Genomic DNA, 22,132 nt, shown 5'->3' with positions numbered 1-22,132 from the left:
CATTTTTTTTTTTTTTTACAGTTATGGGGGTGGTGGGGGGCGGAGAGGAAAGTCATTCGAGTAAGTAAAACATGTTCACTACGGAGAAAGAAATTTCAATGCATATAGAAAGAATCGTTTGCGAGACGTGCAGTCGTTTGCGAACGGCTCAGGAGACCGCCCTGAGCGCTCGCGCCTCCGAGTCATCCTGGGGCTCCCGGCTCCGCGCACCTCGGGCAGCGGCGCCCCTTCCCCGGCGCCGTCAGGGTCTCCGCGCCGCGGCCAGAAAGAAGCTGCTCGCGTGGCTGCTCCGCTGCGCGGCGCCGAGCGCCCCAGCACCCGCGCCCCCCGCACCGCGCCCCCCGCACCGCGCCCCTCCCTCCGCGGCTGCCGGAGCGAAGCTGGGGGCTGCACAGGGAGCCCGCGGCAACTCCCGCCCGCACCCCGGGCTCCGCGGCGCCCCGAGCCCCGATCCCCGCCCGGCCTGTGCCGGGTCGCGCCCCCGCCCCGCCCCGCCCCCCGCGCGGCCCGAGCCGGAGGCGGCCCTGCGCGGCGCTGCCCGCTGCGTCTGCCCGAGCGCGGCACGTGCTCCCGGCGCTCGCCGAGAGACAGCGCCGCCGCCGCCGCCGCGGGCCCCGGGCGCTCCGCTCCGCCTCCCGCCTCCCGCCTCCCGCCGCCGCCGCCGCCGCCGCGCTCCCGCTGCAGCCGAGGCCGGCGCCCGAGCGCAGGAAGCCCGCGACGACGGCCGGGCGGGCCGGGGCGCCGGGCTCGGGCGCGCACCCGGTAAGCTCCGCGCGGTCTGCTTGCTTTCAGCTCGGGAGTCGCCACGCACGCGGGAGCCGCGGGAGCCGCCGGAGCCGCCGGAGCCCCTCCCCCAGCTCGGCGCGGGAGCCCGGCCCGCAGGCGAGGGGCGGGAGCGCGGGCGCCGGGCACCCGGGGGGCAGGCGGTGGGCAGGTGCAGCCCCGGTGCAGCCCCGTGGAGCCGCGGACGCCACGAGGTCCTGCAAGTTTGGAAAGTCACCCTGCAAGGACGCGTGCTGTGTGAATCAGACACGAATTTCTAGTCAGGAGCCCAGACTGCCGCGGCGTCGCTCCAGTGAGAGGTTTATGAAGATCATTTTGCTTGTATTTGCATAAGTGGGGACTTAAGTGGGCTCGTTTCCATAGAAAACGAACTAAAAAAAATCAGAGGAGAAAATAGAGATCTGAGCCAAAGGAGGCGTTTGGATCTCTCTCTCTCTCTCTCATACCGATACATGTGCACAAAAGGGTGCATAACAAGGGAGGGGGTATCCATCCTTGAGACCCTTAGGTGTTTGAGGGCTAATAAGAGCATTTGCTATTGCTTTACCTCGAAAGGAGGCAGCAAGAGAGGGACCTGGTTGCGTGTGAATGCCAATGTTCCATCTCTAAAATGACACTTCCATGACTGCACTACAGGAGGGAGAGGCTTTCTAGAACAGGGGGCCATTTTTAAGGGGTACCCATGTAACTCTGGACCTGTAAGCTCAGGTTCGTGTACTGCCAGTGGGGATAAGGAGACATCCTTACGCTAGATTTCTTTATGGAACTTCGGCAAAGGATGGGGTCAGAGGGAGGGATGGGTGGGGTTGGGGGGAGGAAAGGGAGCTGAGTATGAGTGAACGGGGTGGTAGAAGGAGTGGAAGCCTGGAAGTCAGGTCTGACATAGCACTGTGTTAATTCAGTTCTATCCTGGCTAGTTCCTGGGTTGGTCCTGAGGAAAATGCGTGACCTTGAAAAAGTCCCTTTGTGTACTCAGTTTCTCCGTTTCTGCAAAATGTAGAGATTCTTCTTTGTTTGAGGGCACTAAAGTTCCATAGAGTAGTGTCTGTCGATGATCATATGGGTTTTTGGATCTGCATACAAGGAAGAAAGAGCACCTAGAAAATCCAGATAAATGAAGCTTCAGGGCATTCTCCCTCAAAGTACCAAAGACATTTGCAAGCTCCTGGCTGTGCAGTTGGTGTAATGCATGCTGAGAGGTCTGTGGAAATAGATGAGAAGGACAAACAGACACTTAGACTATAACCAAGGGAACCTGGAGTTCTGAGTACTGTTTGGAGCGATTCAGATCCACAGAGCCTAAAGTCACTTGCTTTTTTAAGGTATCAATTAAAGGATGTGGTTTGGTGGCAAGCTGTGAGATTCTTTGAGGGTTTGGGAAATAATCTGGAATTGATTGTAATACAAGGAAAATGAATGGCATTTTACTTTAAAGGTTGGGCATTCCAGATGGCAGGATGGTTTTAGAATGAGATCTGAGAATACTGTGATCTGGACAGAGGGGTTAGGAGGGAGAGGAGAATGGATATTCTTCCTGAGACAAGGGTTCCTAGACTCCTAGGCATCTGCCCATTGTCCTTGACACCTCTGCCACTTGTCCGAGGAGGGCACAGGTACTTTTTTCCCCTCAATGCAGACACATTCCTAGACCTCAGGGATTGCATCCCAGGTACTGAGGTATGAAGGTGCGTATGGGAAAACTCAAGTCATAGGGGTGCCCCAGATCCCCTTATCATGTGAGCATCTGGCTTCAGAGCTGGTTCACCCATCCAGATTCGACCCGAAGTCTGTGTTCCTAAAGGAACTCACTGTGCCACTTGGTGGCACCAAAAAGTTGCGCTGAGAACTCTGTTCTCTATAAATACAAACTACCACCCCTCCCTCCTCCGCGAGCTCCCCTTCCCCCCCTTCCCCCCTTCCTCAGTAGAAGGGAGATTGCTGCACACGCCGCCCTCAGCTCTGCTGTTCTGTGCGCACTGAGCGCAGGAGATGAGCTTAAGATCTTCTTGGTGGGGAGCCTGGGAATGGAGAGGCCGGCTCTGCCCCGCTGATCAGCACAGCCCAACTTTATGGGGGGCTAGCTAGACTACGTCTCACTGCCAGCTGCACGGCCAACAGGGGGGTAAGCTTGCTAACGGTCTGTGTGCCCAAGTGTCCCTGTGCCCGGGAAGGATGTAGGAGCTGTCAGCTTGCTGGATAGCTCACAGTTGGTTTGGGAGTGGGACGAGCGTGGAGCGAGGCTGGCCAGACCTCGGGGTTGAAGTCCGCTCCGTTTGCTGATGGCCTTAGTTAAACCTGTTGGGAGAAAAGGCGAGAGCAATGAGGTGAAGGAGGGAATGGCGGCAAGAATTGAGAAAGGGATTCTGCATGCCTTCGGATCCGAGTTCCCGCTCCCTAAGGCCAGGTGCGCGTGCTTAGAATGCAGATTGTGCTGCCCCAAACCACCCGAGGGCTCGGAATTGAGAGAAGCAAAGGTGGAGAGGGAAGGAAGGAGAATCGCTTCCCATTAGATCGGTAAGATGCAGCGACTGTGGTGCCTGCTGCAGGAAGAGGGGGGACAGCGGGTGGTGCTGAAAGCACGGCTCTTTCACTCAGGCTAGTGTGCTTATTCCTGAACCCCGGTCTGCGTCCTCCGGCTCTTTCCTCTTCTGTGGATGCATCTTTCCCTTCCAAAACACAGCCTGCTAGTTACCCAGGAGCGGCAGCATGAGCAGTGTGCCGAGGAGGGAACTCAGGGTACAGCCGCTTGTGGAAAGAACCCCAGTCAGGTCCATGAACTGGCCAGTGACCAGAACCTAACCCCGACTTGGGACCTCGCAAAGGGAAGAGTCTGCCTGGAAGACTCTTGGAATCGGTGTTGGAATTTCCTACTGCCCTCATTTCCTTGCGGAGCAGGTGCTGTGGGAAAGGGAAATTGAGGAGAGGTTAACAAGCACTTTTGCTTATTTAGGCATAATCCTGGTGCTGCCTCAGCTGAACTGTAAGCTTGAGTAACCAGGCAGATAGATTCTCCAACACTTTACTTCCCGCTTAGAAATGGACTCAGGCCGGTAGGAAGGCAGCATCTCCTTTCCACCTCTTTCTTCATTCCCTACGTATTGTTTTATTGTTCTGAGTCCCTTGAGGCTGGGCCAGAGCTAATCTGTATTCTTAACATTGGCTTCTGGCCATTTGAGACAGCCAAGTTAACATTGCCTTTTACTATGTTCAGCCTCTTCCCCCAGTGGGGCTAAGCCAAGGTTTTCTGTAGAATCCTCTTAGTTATACAACATTCTAGACATTCTTTTGAGTTTTGGCATGTTCGGGTATGCTACCTCTTGCTGGGTGTGCTTTGTGCCCCTCATTACCGTCATAGAGCACAAGGAATTTTCTTCTTTAATTTCTCTTTTGTGTCTATGAATTACACATTTAAGAATCAGTTGTGATGACTTCTGTCCTTTATAGATTTCAATTTCTGTTTAAAAGGATGTTTGGCTTGGGAATTGAAAATACTGCTTCCTGAACTAATCAGGTTGATACACATTCCAGTCTTCAGCCTTCTCCAGCGGAGACCTTTTCAGCACTCCGGACAGATCCTTCAGGGTTTCTTAGAAGATTGTCGATAGAATACTTCCACATAACTGCTTCTTTTAAGAGAAAAGCTTTCCCTAGTCATTTACACTCTGCTTGACAAAAATGTATAATCTGGATATTTTCATCGCACCACCTAGATCTCTGTTATCACATGGCAGTATTTTGGCCATGGGTTGTACCCAGAGAGAAACCAAATGCTGCAATATTGATTTGTTGAAGGACATACTGAGATTATTTGGGAGAGAGGGTGATATTAGAAGAATCCAAAGTGCTTGCCCAGTTCTTCAGTTTACTTCCATAGGGAGACACAGGCCTCTGCCTTCATTTCGTAGTCTTTGATGGACATGGTAACAGACACTAAAGTGAAAACTTTGTTCAACCAGCACAAAATATGTAGTACTTGTGTGACTGAAGGGTTTTAATAATTCTAATGTTTTCATTTTTGTTCAAAACATATTAGAGATTTTATATAGTCTTATATTTTCTTTTGTGGAATTTTCAGAGCATTTTAGATAAGAAACTAAAATAAATGCCAATAAAGCATAGCTAAAAAATACAGGTAGAAAATATGAGATAGCACTAATCTTGAAAAATTTTGTACTTATTTGTAACCATCTTCTCCCAGGCTCTCTGTCCTAATGGGGTGAAGAAAGAGATGCATTCGACGATTCTTCCGTATACTCTTTGCTATGTTATTTAAATAGAGTATAAACTAACTTTATAAAATAGTGAAGACTATCTTTTGATATATATATATATATATATATATATATATGATATGCTAAAGCTAGTTTGTTGGTTTGGAGTTTGGATATGCTGATGGTGTATTACTACAATGCATCCCACAGTTTATAAATATGTGTTATTTTAAAAATTCAGAGAAATGTTAATGATAGTCCTGAAACATCATTTAGTTATTATTTTCATTAATAAGTGGAGCTTTGGAGGGAATAAGGGAAGAGCATCAAAAGAAATATTTTTTAGTTCATGATTTGATTGCTTGTATAACCCAAGAAAATAAAATCAAAAATTTTTTTGGAATTTTCAACTATTTGTAAAAGACAGTATCTTCTTGGTATTTATCTCAGTTAAAACATAGTTCTAAAAAACATTATGCCATAGTCTTGCTTTCATTTCCTTTAAATTCGCAGATGAAGACAAAAAAATCTAGAATTTACCAGTTCTCAGCTTGTTTGAGTTATATGTACCTTGAATCAGAAGGGGAAGGAACCAAGCATAAGTCTTGGTTCAGGCTCATCCTTGCTCCAACGACTACCCTTTCTTGAGTACAGCGGGCATCATGCCAAGCATTGGTGTTATTTAATCCTTATAACAATTATGCAAGGCAATATTTGCTCTTAGTTTCCTACTGTGAAAACGGAGTTGGTTTTTTTACCTTCCACTGTCATATAACGAGGAAATGGGAAAAATAAATAAATAAATGCACACATCTCATTTGCTTGGAAATCAAACTTACCCTCTTTCATTACATTAGGTAACCTTAATCTATGGTATTGCTAAACACCATGGAATTGTTTCACTGTGGTTTCCAGTAAGTTGTGGTATGATTGGAAGGGCAGACCCCTACACAAGATTGCCTGAATTGTAAGCCACAATCCCATCTTTGTGGCTTACTAGCTATGTAACCTAGGGTGAGATATTTAACATTGCTCTGCCTCTGTTTTCCTCATTTTAAAATGATGAACGGGGTGGGGGGGGCACCTGGTTGTTAAGTCAATTAAGTGTCCAACTCTTGGTGTTAGCTCAGGTCTTGATGTCAGGATTGTAAGTTCAAGCCCCACATTGGGCTCCAGGAGAAACAGGTTGTAACACTGTAAGGCGCATTGTGTAATCACAATGAATTAATTGTACAAATATAAGCAAAGTCCCAGACCCACAATGAACAGTGTAGAAATGGTAGTTATTACTATTACTATTACTATTACTATTACTATTACTAACTATTAATCCCATCCAGGCCTTTGAATATCAAATTCAGCTTTCCCATGTTACTGAATTTAATTTTCGTAGCAATCCTGTGGTTGGTTTTAAAAACCATTAGGGCAGCCTGGGTTTAGCGCCGCCTTCAGCCCAGGCTGTGATCCTGGAGACCCGGGATCTAGTCCCATGTTGGGCTCCCTGCGTGGAGCCTACTTCTCCCTCTGCCTGTGTTTCTGCATCTCTCCTCTGTATGTATCTCAAGAATAAATAAAATCTTTAAAAAATATTTCAGACCTATGAATAATTTTCTAATGATCAGCTTTTACAGTAACTCTGGCTATTTGCCATTGCTCTTAAACTTGCTGTTGAACTTTATGCTCTTAAACATAAATTTTCTGAGGAAAATTAAAAGATCATAATCATAATGGTGCTAGTGGGCACTGTAATATAATAATAATAATAATAATAATAATAATATAGCCTGTTTACATTTATATTTTACAGAGAAATAATTGAAAAATATTTCTTAAAAATCAATTTGCCTTAATATTCAATGATGTCATCATACTTTTTAAAGACAGACAAGAAGGTAAATAACATAATTATTCTTTTAAAAATAAAAATGACACTTTGAAAAACCAACATGTAATTACTGTATAAGATGTTCTTTATCGTGTTAAAACTAAAATGAACGTTATATTTCATACTAAAAATAGTCTTTGAAATGATAACAGTGTATCACAGGATACTCTTCTCATTCATTTATTACAACTTATGGCTACTTAGAATCATGCTTATTTAAAGTAAGGCAATATCATCCTTCACTCTCAAGGTTTAATCTGTATTTCTCGAATTGAAATTACAAGCTTCAAAACAATATAATACAGCCAGAAACAAATTACAAAGTAAAGAAGGAACAGGACAAACCTATTCTAAACTACTCTCCTTAAATTATTAGGATGTTTCAGGAAAAAGTTTTGTGGGACTGATGAATCCAGACGATTAGCTCCTTAGTTGTATTCTTTTTTGATGTTTATATAAACCTTGCCAGGATATAAATCAGCAGTTTTCAATTGGGGATGGCTTTGACCTACAGGGGACATTGACAGTGTCTGGAAACATTTTTATTTGTCACAACTTAGAGGAGGTATGTTTGCTATTGGCATCTGGAGACCTGGGATCTCCAGAGGTGAGAGATGCTGTTAAACATCCTACAATGCATACGACAGTAAACCTCCACAACAAAATGTCAACAGTGCTGAGGTTGGGAAATTATGATCTAAATGACTATAGGAAATAGAGTTACATCTGTTAATTTAGTTGGTTTGTATGGCTTCTAAATGTAGTTGACTGGCATACATAAACTTTTAATGGAAAGTAGAGAGAGTCTCCAGAATGTTTTGCAAACAATGTATAAGGTTTAACCAGCCAACCCACTTGGTCTTTTGGGAGACATTATCATCTGATTATGTTTGAGTGTGGGCTTTGGAGCCAGAGAGGGTTGGGTTCATATCCTGACTCTGCCAGTTATTATAGTATGAGACTTCTGGCAAGATTCTTCACCTTGTAACCTCAATTTCTAGAGATATTTAATGTAGGTAGTAATCATACCTACCTCACAGGGTTATTTTGAGAACTTACATTAAATAATGCTTTAACATTATTTAGCACAAAGCAGGCACCCAATAAATATTAGCTATTAATAAGTAAGTAGAGTTCGAGTTAGAAGTGCAAAAGGACATTTTCAAGCACCTGATGATAAGTGATATAATATGCACAATAATGCTTTACAGTCTTTCGAGGTATGCCATAAATAACAAGAAAGCAGCTGAAGGCTGCAAAATGGGAAGATGCCTGGAATCCCTGCTTGATAATTAAATTGAGACTAGTTAACAGTAGATTACATCATTTTTATTGCTTTGCTGTAGAAGGCTGTTTCAGGTCTTCATGGACTACTAAACCAGTTGTTTAATGATTTACAGTGATTTACAGTGAGCTTTATTCTAGTGCCAGCATCTTTTAATTAATGCATAAAATTACAGATTTCACTTTTGTACAATGTTATTTTATAGCCCTTTTCTGGTTTTTAGGGGGTTTCATTGAAAATATGGCATATTTTTGGATCTGGGCTAAACAGAGAGGGTGCTGGACTTTCTTGTTTACAAGGTCACAGATGTGTGCTTGAGATAGCTACAACAGTGGAGCTTTCCTAGACTATAAAGCTCTCAGTATCATACCTCATAGTGTCTCTTATCTCTGGGATGCACTTGTTTTCAGGAAAATACATCAAAGGCATTCATGGCATAGGCAATATTGACACCCCTGTCTATTTGGGATGACGCTATTGCTCAGGCAGAGGAATCATTTTAGTGTTGATGTCTCGAACTGTGTGATTTTCTTGTGTGGAGATTAAGTTATATAAGAGACATCTGTGCCAGAAAGATGGCCACTGTTTGAGAAGATTGTTGAAAATAAAAGACAATGTGAGCTGTGAATCTGGTTACAGTGTAAATTGCCATTTATGCAAATTCTACCCACCAACATTTTTTCTTCATATTCATTTAGGATACAGTAGGAGGCTGACTACCTAGGCAAAATACTTCTATACATATTAAATATATGTCTACTGTTTTCTATAGTGGGGTAGTGATTAATTTTATTATGCTGTGAGCCAAGAAATATATTATTGAATAAAGCAGACTAGTGGTTCTGAAAATAAGACCCTCAACCAACTTATTATATGTTACACTATGTAAACTCCTATCATTTCCTGCTTTTGTTTGAATTAAAGCTTTCCATATATTAGGTTGTAGATCTGTAGCATTTTGAAAGCTCTTTAAATCACTGTATTAGTTAATTCCACCTCCTGATCTATAACAAGAACCTGACTTTTTCTTTTCTTTTCTTTTTCTTTTTCTTTTTCTTTTTCTTTTTCTTTTTCTTTTTTTTTTTTGCTACCAGTCTATAACCTCTACCATCTCAGAGTTATAAGTTAAAGCAAATAATTTATTCTCTTGGAGACTCTATTTCCTGATATATGAAATGGGACAATCAGATGTTCTTGGCAATAATTTTGTTATAGGTTGAAGTGGGATTAATAATGGAAAAAGGTTCTATAAATTGAAAAAGTAATACAGTATTACTTTTTCCCCTCCTTTTTTCCACCCTACCAGACCCTTGTTAAGTAAATGAATATAGCTCATGGGGAGACAGCTAAGGAGAAATGGCCTCACCGACACTAAAGTTTTCTGCCTGCTACTTTGTCAGTCCTTGCTTCTCTTTTTGAGGATCTCTGTTGCCTGAATACATTTTTCAATTTTCTAGGGTGGGGCAAGGGATACTATCTTGGAACCTCAATTAGGTAGTTGAACAGAAAGCCCAGTGGAGGCAATTCTTTATTTATTTGTTCATTCAGCAGGATTTATTGAACGTTTATCTTGTGCAAGGATTATACCAGATACTATATATAGTACCAATTTTAAGGGATCCAAAGTCTATAGGAAGCTAGAACATGTATAAATAGCTATAATATTAGCTTAGTAATAGACACAACAAAGTATCGATAAAAATGCCATATGAGTTCAGGGAATAGAGCAAACACAAGGTGAAGGATCTGGGGCGATTTTATAAAAGGACTATTTAAAAATATTATCTCATTGAATCATCATTAAAACCCTTTAGGGTAATACTATTGTCATTCCAATTAGGCTCAGAGAGGCTTGGTGACCAAGGGCACATAGCCAACAAATGGCAGTATTTGGATTCAAACCCAGGTCCATTTGATTCCAAGACCATGCTCTTAAAAACTCTACCATAAAGGCTACTGAAGCAAGAGCATGTCAGGGATCAGAAGCAGCATGAACAAAACCATTGGGTAAAGCAGTGTATATACCTGGAGGAGACAAATTTGCTTGACTAGCAGACTCCCAAGGAAGAGCAGATCCAAGGGAGATAAGGCCACAAGGAATACTGGAGCAGAAATTTAGAAGGCAGATCCCTCAGTCCCACACTTAAACTAATATAACAAATAATATATTTTTATAGTAAATGTAGAAATTTAGAAAACATAGACAAAGACAAAGAAGAAATGAAAAGTGACACATCTTCCCACCACTCAGAGAACATCCTATAAAGGTCAGTGTGTATGTTTCCAGATCTTATACATGCATGCATGGACACTCAGTATTTTATATTTGTATCATATTTATATTTTAAATTATATCAATTTTTCTTTCAGTCTCCTTTGCTGATTTCTCCTTATCTCTGGGAACTGAACCATTGGAATTCCCTGGGGCTCAGTCTCAGAACTAGTTTCTTTTCTCTCTGCACTTCCTAGGTGATTTCATTTAGTTTCATGGTTTACAAAAAATAGTTATCTGTATAGTGATGCCTCCCCCCATTTTTATCTCCTACACTGACCTCTCTCAGAAATTTAACCTCTTATATCCAGCTGCTTAATAAATGTTTCATCTTGAATTTCTATAAGGCATCTAAAAATTAACATATCAAAACTACTTTTTGGTAGGTCCACCCAAATCTGCTCCTCCATGGCTTTTTCCACCTCAGTCAGTGTGGTACCATCTTTTATTTGCTCATGCCAAAAACCTTAGTGTCTTCATTGATCCTTATTTTTCTTTCATATTCCAACTCAGATCTGACAGCAAACTCTTCCACTCTGTCTTCTACCAGTTTTCTCTGCTGATGGGGCTATGTCTCCCTGATCCAAGCCAGTGTCATCTCTCCGACCAGGATTTTTGCAGACATTTCCTAACTGCCCTCTCAGTTTGGCCTTTGCCCTAATTCTTGTTGAAATGTTGGTCATTGTGTGTTCTGTCTTCTATTGAAAACTCTTCCAGAAAGTCACTCTCTTGTGATGTTAAAGCCGAGCCTGTTAAAGTCCAAAAAGAGTCCACATGATCGTCCTATCTCTTGACTTTACTTCCTCTCTCCCCAGTTTTACTAAGCTGTAGTCACACTAGCTTCCTTGCTGTTCCTCAGCATACAAAGCAGAAGCAGAAAGAAGTCTGCCACAGGGGCTTTACATTTGATTTTGCCTTTACATAGCATGTTCTTTCCCTAGATATTTGCGCAACTCATTCTCTTACTTCTTTTAGATATTTACCCGGATTTTACTTTTAAAGTGTATACTTCTTTGGCTACATTATTAAAATTTTCCCACATCTCTGACTCTATCTTCCTTCCCTGCTCTATTCTTATTTTTTTTCTGTTCTTATTTTTAACCCTATTACTGGGCACATAAAATATTTTGCCTCCTTATTTATTATCTGATAACTCCCCTTTATTTTTTTATTATTCTTTTTTCCCTCCTTTTCCCTCCCGACAACTCCCCTTTAAAGTATAAGCTTTAGGAGGGCATGGACTATGTTTGCTTTGTCCATAACTGAAACCTCAGAGCCTCATACATAATATTTATTTGATAAACACGTATTGGACAAATGAGTGATGGCACACTAGAGCTAGTGTATACCCGACTGGTCTATTTGGAATTTATGTTCTATTCATTTCTTGTATTTTGGGAGCACATGGGATGACTTGTTTAACCTTATAATAAGCCAACTTGTAGCATAGTTCTGTCAAGTTTCTAAGTGATAATTTATTTCAAAATGTACTTTCCAGGTATGTGAGCCTCATAGCTAATATTGGTGAAATATAGCCATTGTGTGCATCCAAGGCAGATCGTGAAGCAGTCATTGCTTTATAATTCAGCAGACCATAATCTCGTGGGGTGGGGGAATGCCAGGGCAATACAAACATGATTGTCTGAATCATACACATTTCTACCTTATTTTTTTAATTTATTTTTAATTTTTTTTATTGGAGTTCAATTTGCCAACATATAGCATAACACTCAGTGCTCATCCCGCCAAGTGCCCCCCTCAGGGCCCATCACCCAGTCACCCCAACCCCCCACCCACTTTCCCCCTTCCACTACCCCTTGTTCATTTCCCAGAGTTTGGTGTCTCTCATGTTTTGTCACCCTCACTGATATTTTCACTCATTTCTACCTTCTAAGCACTGAGTTATCTCTTTTCCTTGAATATTCTTCATCTTATAGTTTTGAAGGAAACTCCTGTAGGATTCTATGTCCCTGGGATGTTCTAAGTATGCTTGGGTGGCCCTTCTCATTTTTTTTAAGATTTTATTTATTTATTTATTTATGAGAGAGGAGAGAGGAGAGAGGAGAGAGGAGAGAGGAGAGAGAGAGAGAGAGAGAGAGAAAGCGATAGAGCACAAGCAGGAAGGAGAGGGAGAAGCAGACTCCCCACTGAGTAGGGAGCCTGACGGGGAGCTCGAAACCAGGACCCTGGGATCATGATCTGAGCTGAAGGCAGATGCTTAACCAACTGAGCCACTCAGTCACCCCCTTCTCAGTTTTTAATGATGTTTTGAAATATGTTTCTTGAAGGAAGGGGGAGTAAGGCAGTACAGGATACTGAAAAGACTATGTGATGGAGTCACTAAGTATAGACATAAATTCTAGATCCATCACTTTCTAAGGGATTGGCTAGTTTTAAGCATGTGTGTATGTATGTGTGGTTGACACATAATGTAACATTACTTTCAGGTGTAATACAATGATTCAACAACTTTATATGTTATACTGTGAGTGACTAATTTTTAACTTGTAAAAAACCCATTACATCATTTGTAAAATAAATATAATAATACTTACATCTCAGGGTTATTATAAGGATTATTGGCATATACATGCTGCACACAGACACATCTACACGCAGATACTTAATACACATAGAAAATAATATCTTTGGGAAAACAGGATGTATTTTATTATTTGCAACATGAAAGCCCTGTGTGTGTCTGTAAATATAAATTGCCCAGGACATTCTCTTCGGTTCTTCTTACATCACGTGTTCTTATATTCTCTCCTTATTTATGACTTGCCTTTGTTTCCTTAGCTGGCTTTTCCACTATCTTTTCCCAATTCTTTGTGGGGCTTATTTCTCAGTTCCACCTTTTCCTTATTTATACTTGCTCTCCAGGAGACTATATTCATTGCAAAGATTTTATATATTGTTGACCCTCAGTTAATATCTCTAACCCAAAACACTCCTCTTGGTCCAATTTTATATATCTACTTTCCTACTTGGCACCTGCACCTAGGTGCTTTAAAAGCATCTTGCGGTGCCTGGGTGGCTCAGTTTGTTGGGTGCCTGCCTTCAGCTCAGGTCATTAGCCCCAAGTCCTGGGCTTGAGCCCTGAAACAGGCATCCTGCTTAGCAGGGAGTCAGCTTCTCCTTCTCCTCACCTTGCTTATTCTCTTTTTCTCTCAAATAAATAAATAGAATCCTTTAAAAAATATCTCAAATTTAACATATTCAAAATAAAATTATCAAGTTTTTCTCTGTCTCCATTTGTTTCTGTACTAGCTTATCCCATATCTTTTAATAGTAAAATAGACTAGTTCTTAGACTCAAAACCATTTTTAGAACAACGAACAGCTAGAGCAATCTTTCATAAGATTGAATTGTGCCAGTCATTTGTTTATATCCCCTCCTTGGTTTTCTGATGCACTTAACATCCAAATTCCTATAAGAGCCTACGTGATTCTACATGGTCTGGCCCTTTCTTACTTTTGCAACCTCATCTTCTACCACGGTTACTCCCATTCTTTATGCTCTGGCCACACTTTTTACATGACACTCTATTTTATTGTTCTTTGTACTTACCAGGCTCTAGTTTAAGTCGCGTTTTAGAGTACTATCTGTAAGCCCTATAGGAAGCATGTATCACCTGTTCTCTCTTGAATATTTAATTTCCAGGACAGAATCATAGTATAGGCATGCCATAAATATTTGTTAAATGAGTCAATGAACAAGTGATGGATGCTCAATGAAAGATAATGATGGCAATTATCAATGTACATCATTGCACTTCTTTGTTACATTAGTCTTTCCCACTCAATAGTTAGTAGATATTTCTTGAATGAGTTAAAAAATTAATTTAGCTTATAACTGGAAGATATATATTTCAGTGTTTTTTTTGTGTGTATATATTTACTGTGTCTCAACATACAGGGCTTGCTTAAAATCTAACATAAAATTCATGGAAATATTTTAGTTTCACCATTTTGATAAGCCACTTCTAGTCTCACATACCACGTTGATGCTCTTATTGTAATAAAAATGAATCCTGTTTGGTTAGTTTGTTCACTAATATTCTGGATTTAATAAGACATTGTGCTTCCGTTTACCTTGGATTTTTTGTTTATTTTTGGTTTTATTTGTTTTGATTTGGTCTACGGTATTCATGAGAATAAGCATTGGTCTCTGGGTCTTTTTTTTTTTTTTTTAGAGGAAATTTATTTTATTTTTTTATTCATTTATGACAGTCACAGAGAGAGAGGCAGAGACATAGGCAGAGGGAGAAGCAGGCTCCATGCACCGGGAGCCCGACGTGGGATTCGATCCCAGGTCTCCAGGATCGCGCCCTGGGCCAAAGGCAGGCGCTAAACCGCTGTGCCACCCAGGGATCCCGGTCTCTGGGTCTTTGATCTAAGCAAGCAGAGGGAAAGCTTGAGAATGTTCAGACAATTTCCCAAATGAAAAAAAGTAATATTTTTAATCAATTAAAATTAATCTTTTTTCCCTGCCCCCTGTCTACAATGCCAACTTCCATACCAAAACTGATTTTTTTGCCCTAAATATTGCTAAACACCTAGTTATTCTGGAACATCTAGTTATTTGATGAGGTTTTTTTATTTTAATGTTTGACACTCTGCAGGGGAGGCTTTCTCTGTTGCCACAGGAAACAGTAGAAGGCAGTGGTAGAAACGGTGAGGCGGGGGTTGGGGAATGACTATAACTGTGATTCAAATCATCTTCACTTAGTGTCTGGACTAGATATTTTGCAGATCTGATGAGTTTTGAAAACCATTAGTACACTTGAAGAAGAATACGTGTGTAAATTCCTGAAGAAGCATTACCTGTCTTTGAAATGTGTTGCTTGGGGAGTTAGTCACTTGAAAACAATTTGAGATCCTTGGCTGGCAGAGAGGATAACGTACAAAATAAATCTCTTAAACAATTCTTTCAATAACCCAAATCATTAATTTGTCAGTTCCCTTTTACAAATTCTGCTAGAATTTTCTATAGGCAGTTTGGGACAAATTTCCTTCTTCCCAGGAGTTTAAACTGAAATAGATGACTACATTCAAAGTTGTGCTGTTTCTACTTGGACGGGTAGTTCTAAGATGCATCCTTCCAGCCCTTGGAGTCTTGGTGATATGGAATTTTTTTTTTCCTGGACCAGAGATAGAGGACTGATTACTGTGAATTTTATTACAAGACTCTGTAATTACTCTGAAGACTCTGGAGGACTGAGTGGGTTGCCAGAGAATTTTCTGTCCTCACCACCTAGCTACAAAATGCCCTTGGAAATGTAATAGCAGAAAAGGTCATGTCCTGAATATATGTAGTCTTATTCAATATACAAAACATTTGCATAGTTGATAACTTATGTTGATTCCCATAGGGTAGCCGAGTACATATGTTGGGACTTCTCAGATGAGGAAATTCTGGTACTGAGAGGTTGAACAATTTAGTAATAGTTCTCAAGAGCAGAACTGGAATTTGAACTGAACATTATTTTCCCCCAGAACCAGTGCCTGTTCCACTATATTTTTCAATGTAGTTAGGGAATATTTTACTCTGCCATACCCCCACCCTCTTCCTTCTTTTCTGTAGTTCATTTAGGTTGGAAATACCTACCTGCCCTCAATATGTCTTTGTTCTATGTTATATAGAAATGAGACACAGTACTTACTAATTGGGAAGATTGTTTAGCTTGCCTTACATTGTATTTGAACAGGGGTTATGTAGCCTTTATTAAAAAGTCACTTAATTTTTATGATTACATAGTTAATACATGCTTAATGTTGAAAATTCAGAAAGAAGTATAAAGTATTTCGAAAACAAAAAGTATAATCACCAAGAGATTACTAATGCTTGTTATTTTGGGTTACATGCTCCCTAAAGTTTTCTGTTCATGGCATAGTTTTGTTTTTAGGATACTTTCTCTCATCTCCACATAAGAGTATTATTTGGCCTACCACACATAAGATTTGCTTTTGTGAACTCCAGATGAACAAATAAAAAAAAATTTGATATAAGTAAAGTAGGATCAAGAAGCTCTGTCGGATTGCTTCCTCAAATTACAAAATTATAAGAGATAGACAAAGGAGAGTCTTAAAGATTTTTAGATTATTTTTTCAAAAAGATTATATTCCTAATCTACATCATCATCAAAATGTACTAGTATAGACCATTAGAGCTTCCCAAACTAGTTGTACTTATGTTGTTAAATATCCATGCTATTTTTTTTCCAGGTTTTGAAGATCATGACCACATGGATGCATCTAACTAAATGGTACGTGGGGACACGGTGGTCCTTTAGAGAGCACATCTAAATTACTGGCTAATTTCTTGGTTTGCCACCCAACATAGGACATTGTTTGATTCTATCTGTCAGAACTCTCCTAAATTTTCCCCACCATGCTATCTTTATTAGCTTGAACTCTTTTCCTAAAATGGTCCTTCTGTTGATCCTGTCAGTTCTGCTTTTGAAAGAAGATGTCCGTGGGAGTGCACAGTCCAGTGAGAGGAGGGTGGTGGCTCACATGCCGGGAGACATCATTATCGGAGCTCTTTTTTCTGTCCACCACCAACCCACGGTGGACAAGGTACATGAAAGGAAATGTGGGGCAGTTCGTGAACAGTATGGCATTCAGAGAGTGGAGGCCATGCTGCATACTCTGGAAAGGATCAACTCAGACCCCACACTCTTGCCCAACATCACACTGGGCTGTGAAATAAGGGATTCCTGCTGGCATTCAGCTGTGGCCCTAGAGCAGAGCATTGAGTTTATAAGGGACTCCCTCATTTCTTCAGAAGAAGAAGAAGGTTTGGTGCGCTGTGTGGATGGTTCTTCCTCTTCCTTCCGCTCCAAGAAGCCCATAGTAGGGGTCATTGGGCCTGGCTCCAGTTCTGTGGCCATTCAGGTCCAGAACTTGCTCCAGCTTTTCAACATACCTCAGATTGCTTACTCGGCAACAAGCATGGATCTGAGTGACAAGACTCTGTTCAAGTACTTCATGAGGGTTGTGCCTTCAGATGCCCAGCAGGCACGGGCCATGGTGGACATAGTAAAAAGGTACAACTGGACCTATGTGTCAGCTGTGCACACAGAAGGTAAGCATCTGTTTACATCCTTTGATGCATGTCTTATTATGCACTCAACAGATTCCCAGTTACAATATCAGGTTTTGGAAGACTAAAATATTTTTGATTATTTGGGAACTTTTCAGTTGCCCAGTTATACTAGTAATATAAGAAGGGGCTGAGTGGCAGATGTCTAGAGAGGCTTAGATTTAAGCTAATATGAGTGTTTACCTGGTCATCATTTGGTGGAATGAAAATTTTTTTACATTACGCATTATATTATCTGTACTTCAGCTATAATAATGCTAGAGATTTTTATGTTTCTTAAAAATCATTGAACACCTCATAATTTTCACACTTAAAGTTGCTCCAATGGCCTATTGTTTTTGATAAAGAGAGATACACATAAATGCAGGTAGGAACTGAAGGCAGCCAATTCTAGCCCAGGTATTCTATGATAGAAAATTACTAAACAGTGTAGTCTTACAAGTATTTTTTTTCAAAAGAGAATATAGTTAAATCTGGAGTAGAGATATATATGAATTAATATTACCTTTGACTAAGAGAGTGTAAGTTTTAACAATTCAAATTAGTTTTACTTTAAAATATGTTGCTTCTTTACACTGAAAGCAAAACAAGGAAGCAAAACATAATTGGGAATATATAACTATTAATAACAATATTATTCCTTTTAATTGGTTATGGTACTTTGAAAATATTTTTGTATACATGACTTGTTAATTCATGACCAAGGCTGTTTGGGATAGGTTTTGTTTTACTACAGAGGTTAAGGGATCCAAATGTGAGACTCACTAATTACACAACACTCTTTCTAGCACAACATACTGCATATACTAAAGCCAGAAGGTGCAAAATACTTTATATAGTTCATTGAAGCATTGTCAGGATCAGTTAAGATTAAAGAATCTTGCATTACATTATCAATGTGGTCCAAACAATCCAATGTTGTAAGATGTGGGGCTGAGTTATTGAGCAATTTATGAAATGACCAGAGTGAGCCTACTTTGGAGGTTGGTAACCAGTCACCAATCAGATATAGCAAACTATTCATTATGAAGTGGCATACTATAGATTTCACTGTATGTCCACTCATTAACAATGTTCAGAGCTGCACAAATGTAAAATGAGCTTCTATGCTAAATTGAGATTTTTATGCTTCTGGAGATTTTTACATTTAATTTGTAGTTTACTTTCCAGAGTATTGGTATATAGGGATTTTGAGCAATGGACAGATGATCAGATGAGGAGACCTTGGATTTTTTTCTAATGCTAAGGTTTTCTTTCTTTCTTGTTTCTTTCTTCTTTCTTTTTTAAAGATTTTATTTATTTGAAAAAGAAAGAGAGCACGAGCAGAAGGGAGGGGCAGAAAGAGAGAGAGAGAGAAAGAGAGAGAGAGAGAGAGAGAGAGAGGAGGATCCTTTACTGAGCAGGGAACCTGAAGTGGGGCTTGATCCCAGCACCCTGGGATCATGACCTGAGCTGAAGGCAGATGCTTAACTGATTGAGCCACTCAGGCACCTCTAATGCTGAGATTTTCATTATAAAATTACTATTTCATTTTATTCTCACAACAATCCAGTGGTACAGGTAATCCAGATATTTTGTTCTCATTTTAAAATACAAATGCTTTAAGAGTTTAAAAAGGCCATCCAATATATACCTAATAATAGTTTTAAGAGTAGGACTCCCAGTTACTGACTTCTACCTTAGGGTCCTATTATAATTGAACAGATTCCAATGGAATCACACCTGAGGATATATTTATATGACATATATTTATTAAGTACAAGTACCTGTAAGGACTTCTGATAATCCTGTGAAGGACAGCCCTTCTATTTTATATATCAATACTCTCAATGGGTATGCAATCTGGCAAAGGACATGAGACATTCATTAATACTTATATAACCATGATTCAAGATGAGAAGAAATTACAAATATGTCTCTAAAGTAAATTGACAGAGGAAAAAAAAATCAAGTCCTGTTCTGTGGTGATGAGATCCATGGTGGAGATTTTCAAGAAGGAAATGGAATTTGACAGTTGCATTTTAACAGGAAGAATACTGACAATTGATGAAAATTAAGAAGGGATGGATTTCTAGAAAAGAACATGAGGAAATATGAGGTGGGAAAGTAAAAAAAAATGTTTAAAAAATGCCAAGGATAAAGTTATGTTTTGGTCCACCTCAAATCATAAATTTCATTAGGGATTTCCCTCTAGCTTTAGAAGAATAGGTCTTGGTCTCTATGTAGGACATGCCAATACAAGATTGTGGTCTAAATGAAACTCATCATTATGACCATTGGCTGTTAGTAATTTACATTTTTTTGACCTCGGTATACCAATACTGATCTAATAAAATGAATTATGATTCATCCATATAAGTATTATTGTATAGCTATTAAAATGAATGAGGCATTCTTTAGGTAATGAAATAATAATAATGGACTCCAAGATCATTTTACATGAAAAAAGCAAGGTGCAGTTTTGTGTAATGGCATGCTATTTGTGTAAAATGGAGTTTATGTAAACTGTTTGATATTCAAAGAATTGCTCTCAGAGAACAAAACAGGTAACAGTTGCTGTTTGTGAGGAGGAAATAGAAGAGTTAGGGGATCATGTAGAATGGCAGAGACTTGCTTTTCATGTATGTCTCTAAATGTGCTTTTAATTATATGCAAACATTTGAAGTTGTGTATTATAAGCATAAACTACCTATTGGAATACAACCATTAAAAGGAAACAATCTATTTCTGGGTAAAAAATAAGCCAATGAAAATTTCATTGCCAAATTCAGGCAGATTTAATTATTTTGCCAAAAATGGGTTAAGAGAAATTTTATTGCCAAATACTGGCAAAATATTTGAATACTACCAGGATTCAGGGGAGAACACACTGAGTATGGACAAAGACTGGAAGAAATACTGTCTGGCTTATATCTTTATGTGGTTTAATCAAAAAGTATTTATGTTGCTTTGATCCCAAGCAGGTGTGTGGATAATGAGGTTATGTGGTATCACATTTTAAAATTTATCAGTGTAAGAGTGGTGTGGTAGGAAGTTTCACAAGGTAAAAATCACATCTGGGATCAGAAAAAAAAGTCCTTGATTGTAATGAGATACTGTAGAAACTCCCCAAGATGATGCCTGGTTTTCTGTGTTCTGGCCATACAGAAAGCCCCTGTGGGATTTTCCATGAAATGGCATACCATTTCTTCCTTCAGCCTCTTAAGCTGGCTGAATTGGGGTAACTCTGCTCTAGATCTCTCAGCCCCAGGATCTCAGACTGTTCCTATGTTCTTATAATTATTCTCCTATGCTCAGCTGATATTCCTTTTTTTTTTAAAGAATATCAAACTTTCCAAATGCTTTCCTAAGAGGTATTAAGGACTATGAAAAAGATGTTGTCCCATTTAAAAAATCCTTTATCTCCTCCACCCTCCAAATTGCTCATTTATTTTATACTTAGACGTGGTAATACTGTGGTCACTCAGTACTGTTGGCAGTGATCACAAGATGTTCCTTCAAGCATTGTTGCTGTCACAGAATTCCAGAAGAGAGCACAAGGAGACTTGGGGTTTAGCATCAATGTTAATCTCATACACTTGCTATTTCCTTGATTTATAGGTTTTCTAGGCTATAGGACTTAATATTTACTGTGGCTTGTTGTGCCATGCAGAGATTGTGCCTAGGCCTCCTAGGCAAACAGATTCATAGTATGACAGCAAGAAAAGAAAAAAAAATTTTTAAGGCAGGCCACACTAGTTCTTCAACTATGTGTAGGAAAGGAATATGCAATGACTCAGAAGAAAAAATATTACTCCTTTTAAAGGCATCAATCCAGTCAGCATTCTCTCTGCTCTAAGAAAATTCAAGGGGTCCTTTTCCTCAGCACAAACATTGGCGTGTGTGCCCATTTATGTCACAGGAGGAGTGGTGCTTGCCTTTTTGGAGGTGTGGAAGACTGGCTGCTTTGATGACTCTATTTGCTTTGTAACTTGATAGTTCCCTTCTACTACCAGGCAGCACCAACTTTGTGACTGCTTTGGCTAATAAAATATGGTGGAAGTGAGGACTTCCTTCCTTGTCTGTCTGTCGTGGAACACTATCATCACCATGTTAAGGATGAGAGTACCCAGGTTTTTCAGATGAGACCATCTTAGACCACTTGACCTCAACTATTTGAGAGCACCAATGAAGGTCAACACAGTTGCCTTCCTGACCCATTACTAATTGCAACAGAGCCCAGGCAAAGCCATAAACGTTACTCAGCTAACCATAAATTTATGAGCAATAATGAATACCTTGAAGACAGAGTCCAGTATAAGCATACTCATTCTGATGACTTTAACTGCCCCACCCCCCAATTGGATATTACTACAATGTTATACTTCAAAATCAAAACAGAGGCACCTGGGTGACTCAGTGGTTGAGTGTCTGCCTTTGGCTCAGGTCATGATCCTGGGGTCCTGGGATCAAGTCTCACATTGGGCACCCCATGCTTCTCCCTCTGCCTATGTATCTGCCTCCCTCTTTGTGTCTCTCATGAATAAATAAATAAAATCTTAAAAAAAAAAACAAAATAAATGTATTAAGGTGAATTAATATTCTTTCTA

General features: G+C 40.2%; 1 protein-coding gene across 5 annotated transcripts in view; it reads left to right on the top strand.

Annotated features, from left to right (window-relative positions):
- Positions 1-667: 667 nt before the first annotated feature.
- Positions 668-22,132, top strand: part of GRM5 (glutamate metabotropic receptor 5) — a 511,261-nt gene continuing 489,796 nt past the window's right edge. For 2 of the 5 annotated variants that reach the window (XM_072726152.1, XM_026015232.2), the window contains exons 1-2: positions 2,277-2,905; positions 16,664-17,525. In XM_072726152.1, coding sequence (XP_072582253.1) covers positions 16,865-17,525 — 661 coding nt within the window. In that variant the 5' untranslated portion in view covers positions 2,277-2,905; positions 16,664-16,864. Of the gene's footprint in view, positions 763-2,276; positions 3,298-16,663; positions 17,526-22,132 lie in introns of those variants that run through there. The other 3 variants (XM_072726148.1, XM_072726151.1, XM_072726150.1) reach the window with 3 other exon arrangements.

Source organism: Vulpes vulpes, chromosome 11 (assembly GCF_048418805.1).
Source record: "Vulpes vulpes isolate BD-2025 chromosome 11, VulVul3, whole genome shotgun sequence".
Classification (NCBI taxonomy): domain Eukaryota; kingdom Metazoa; phylum Chordata; class Mammalia; order Carnivora; family Canidae; genus Vulpes; species Vulpes vulpes.
The sequence above is the reverse complement of the archived record's forward strand: the minus strand, read 5'-3'. Positions and strand labels throughout refer to the sequence as shown.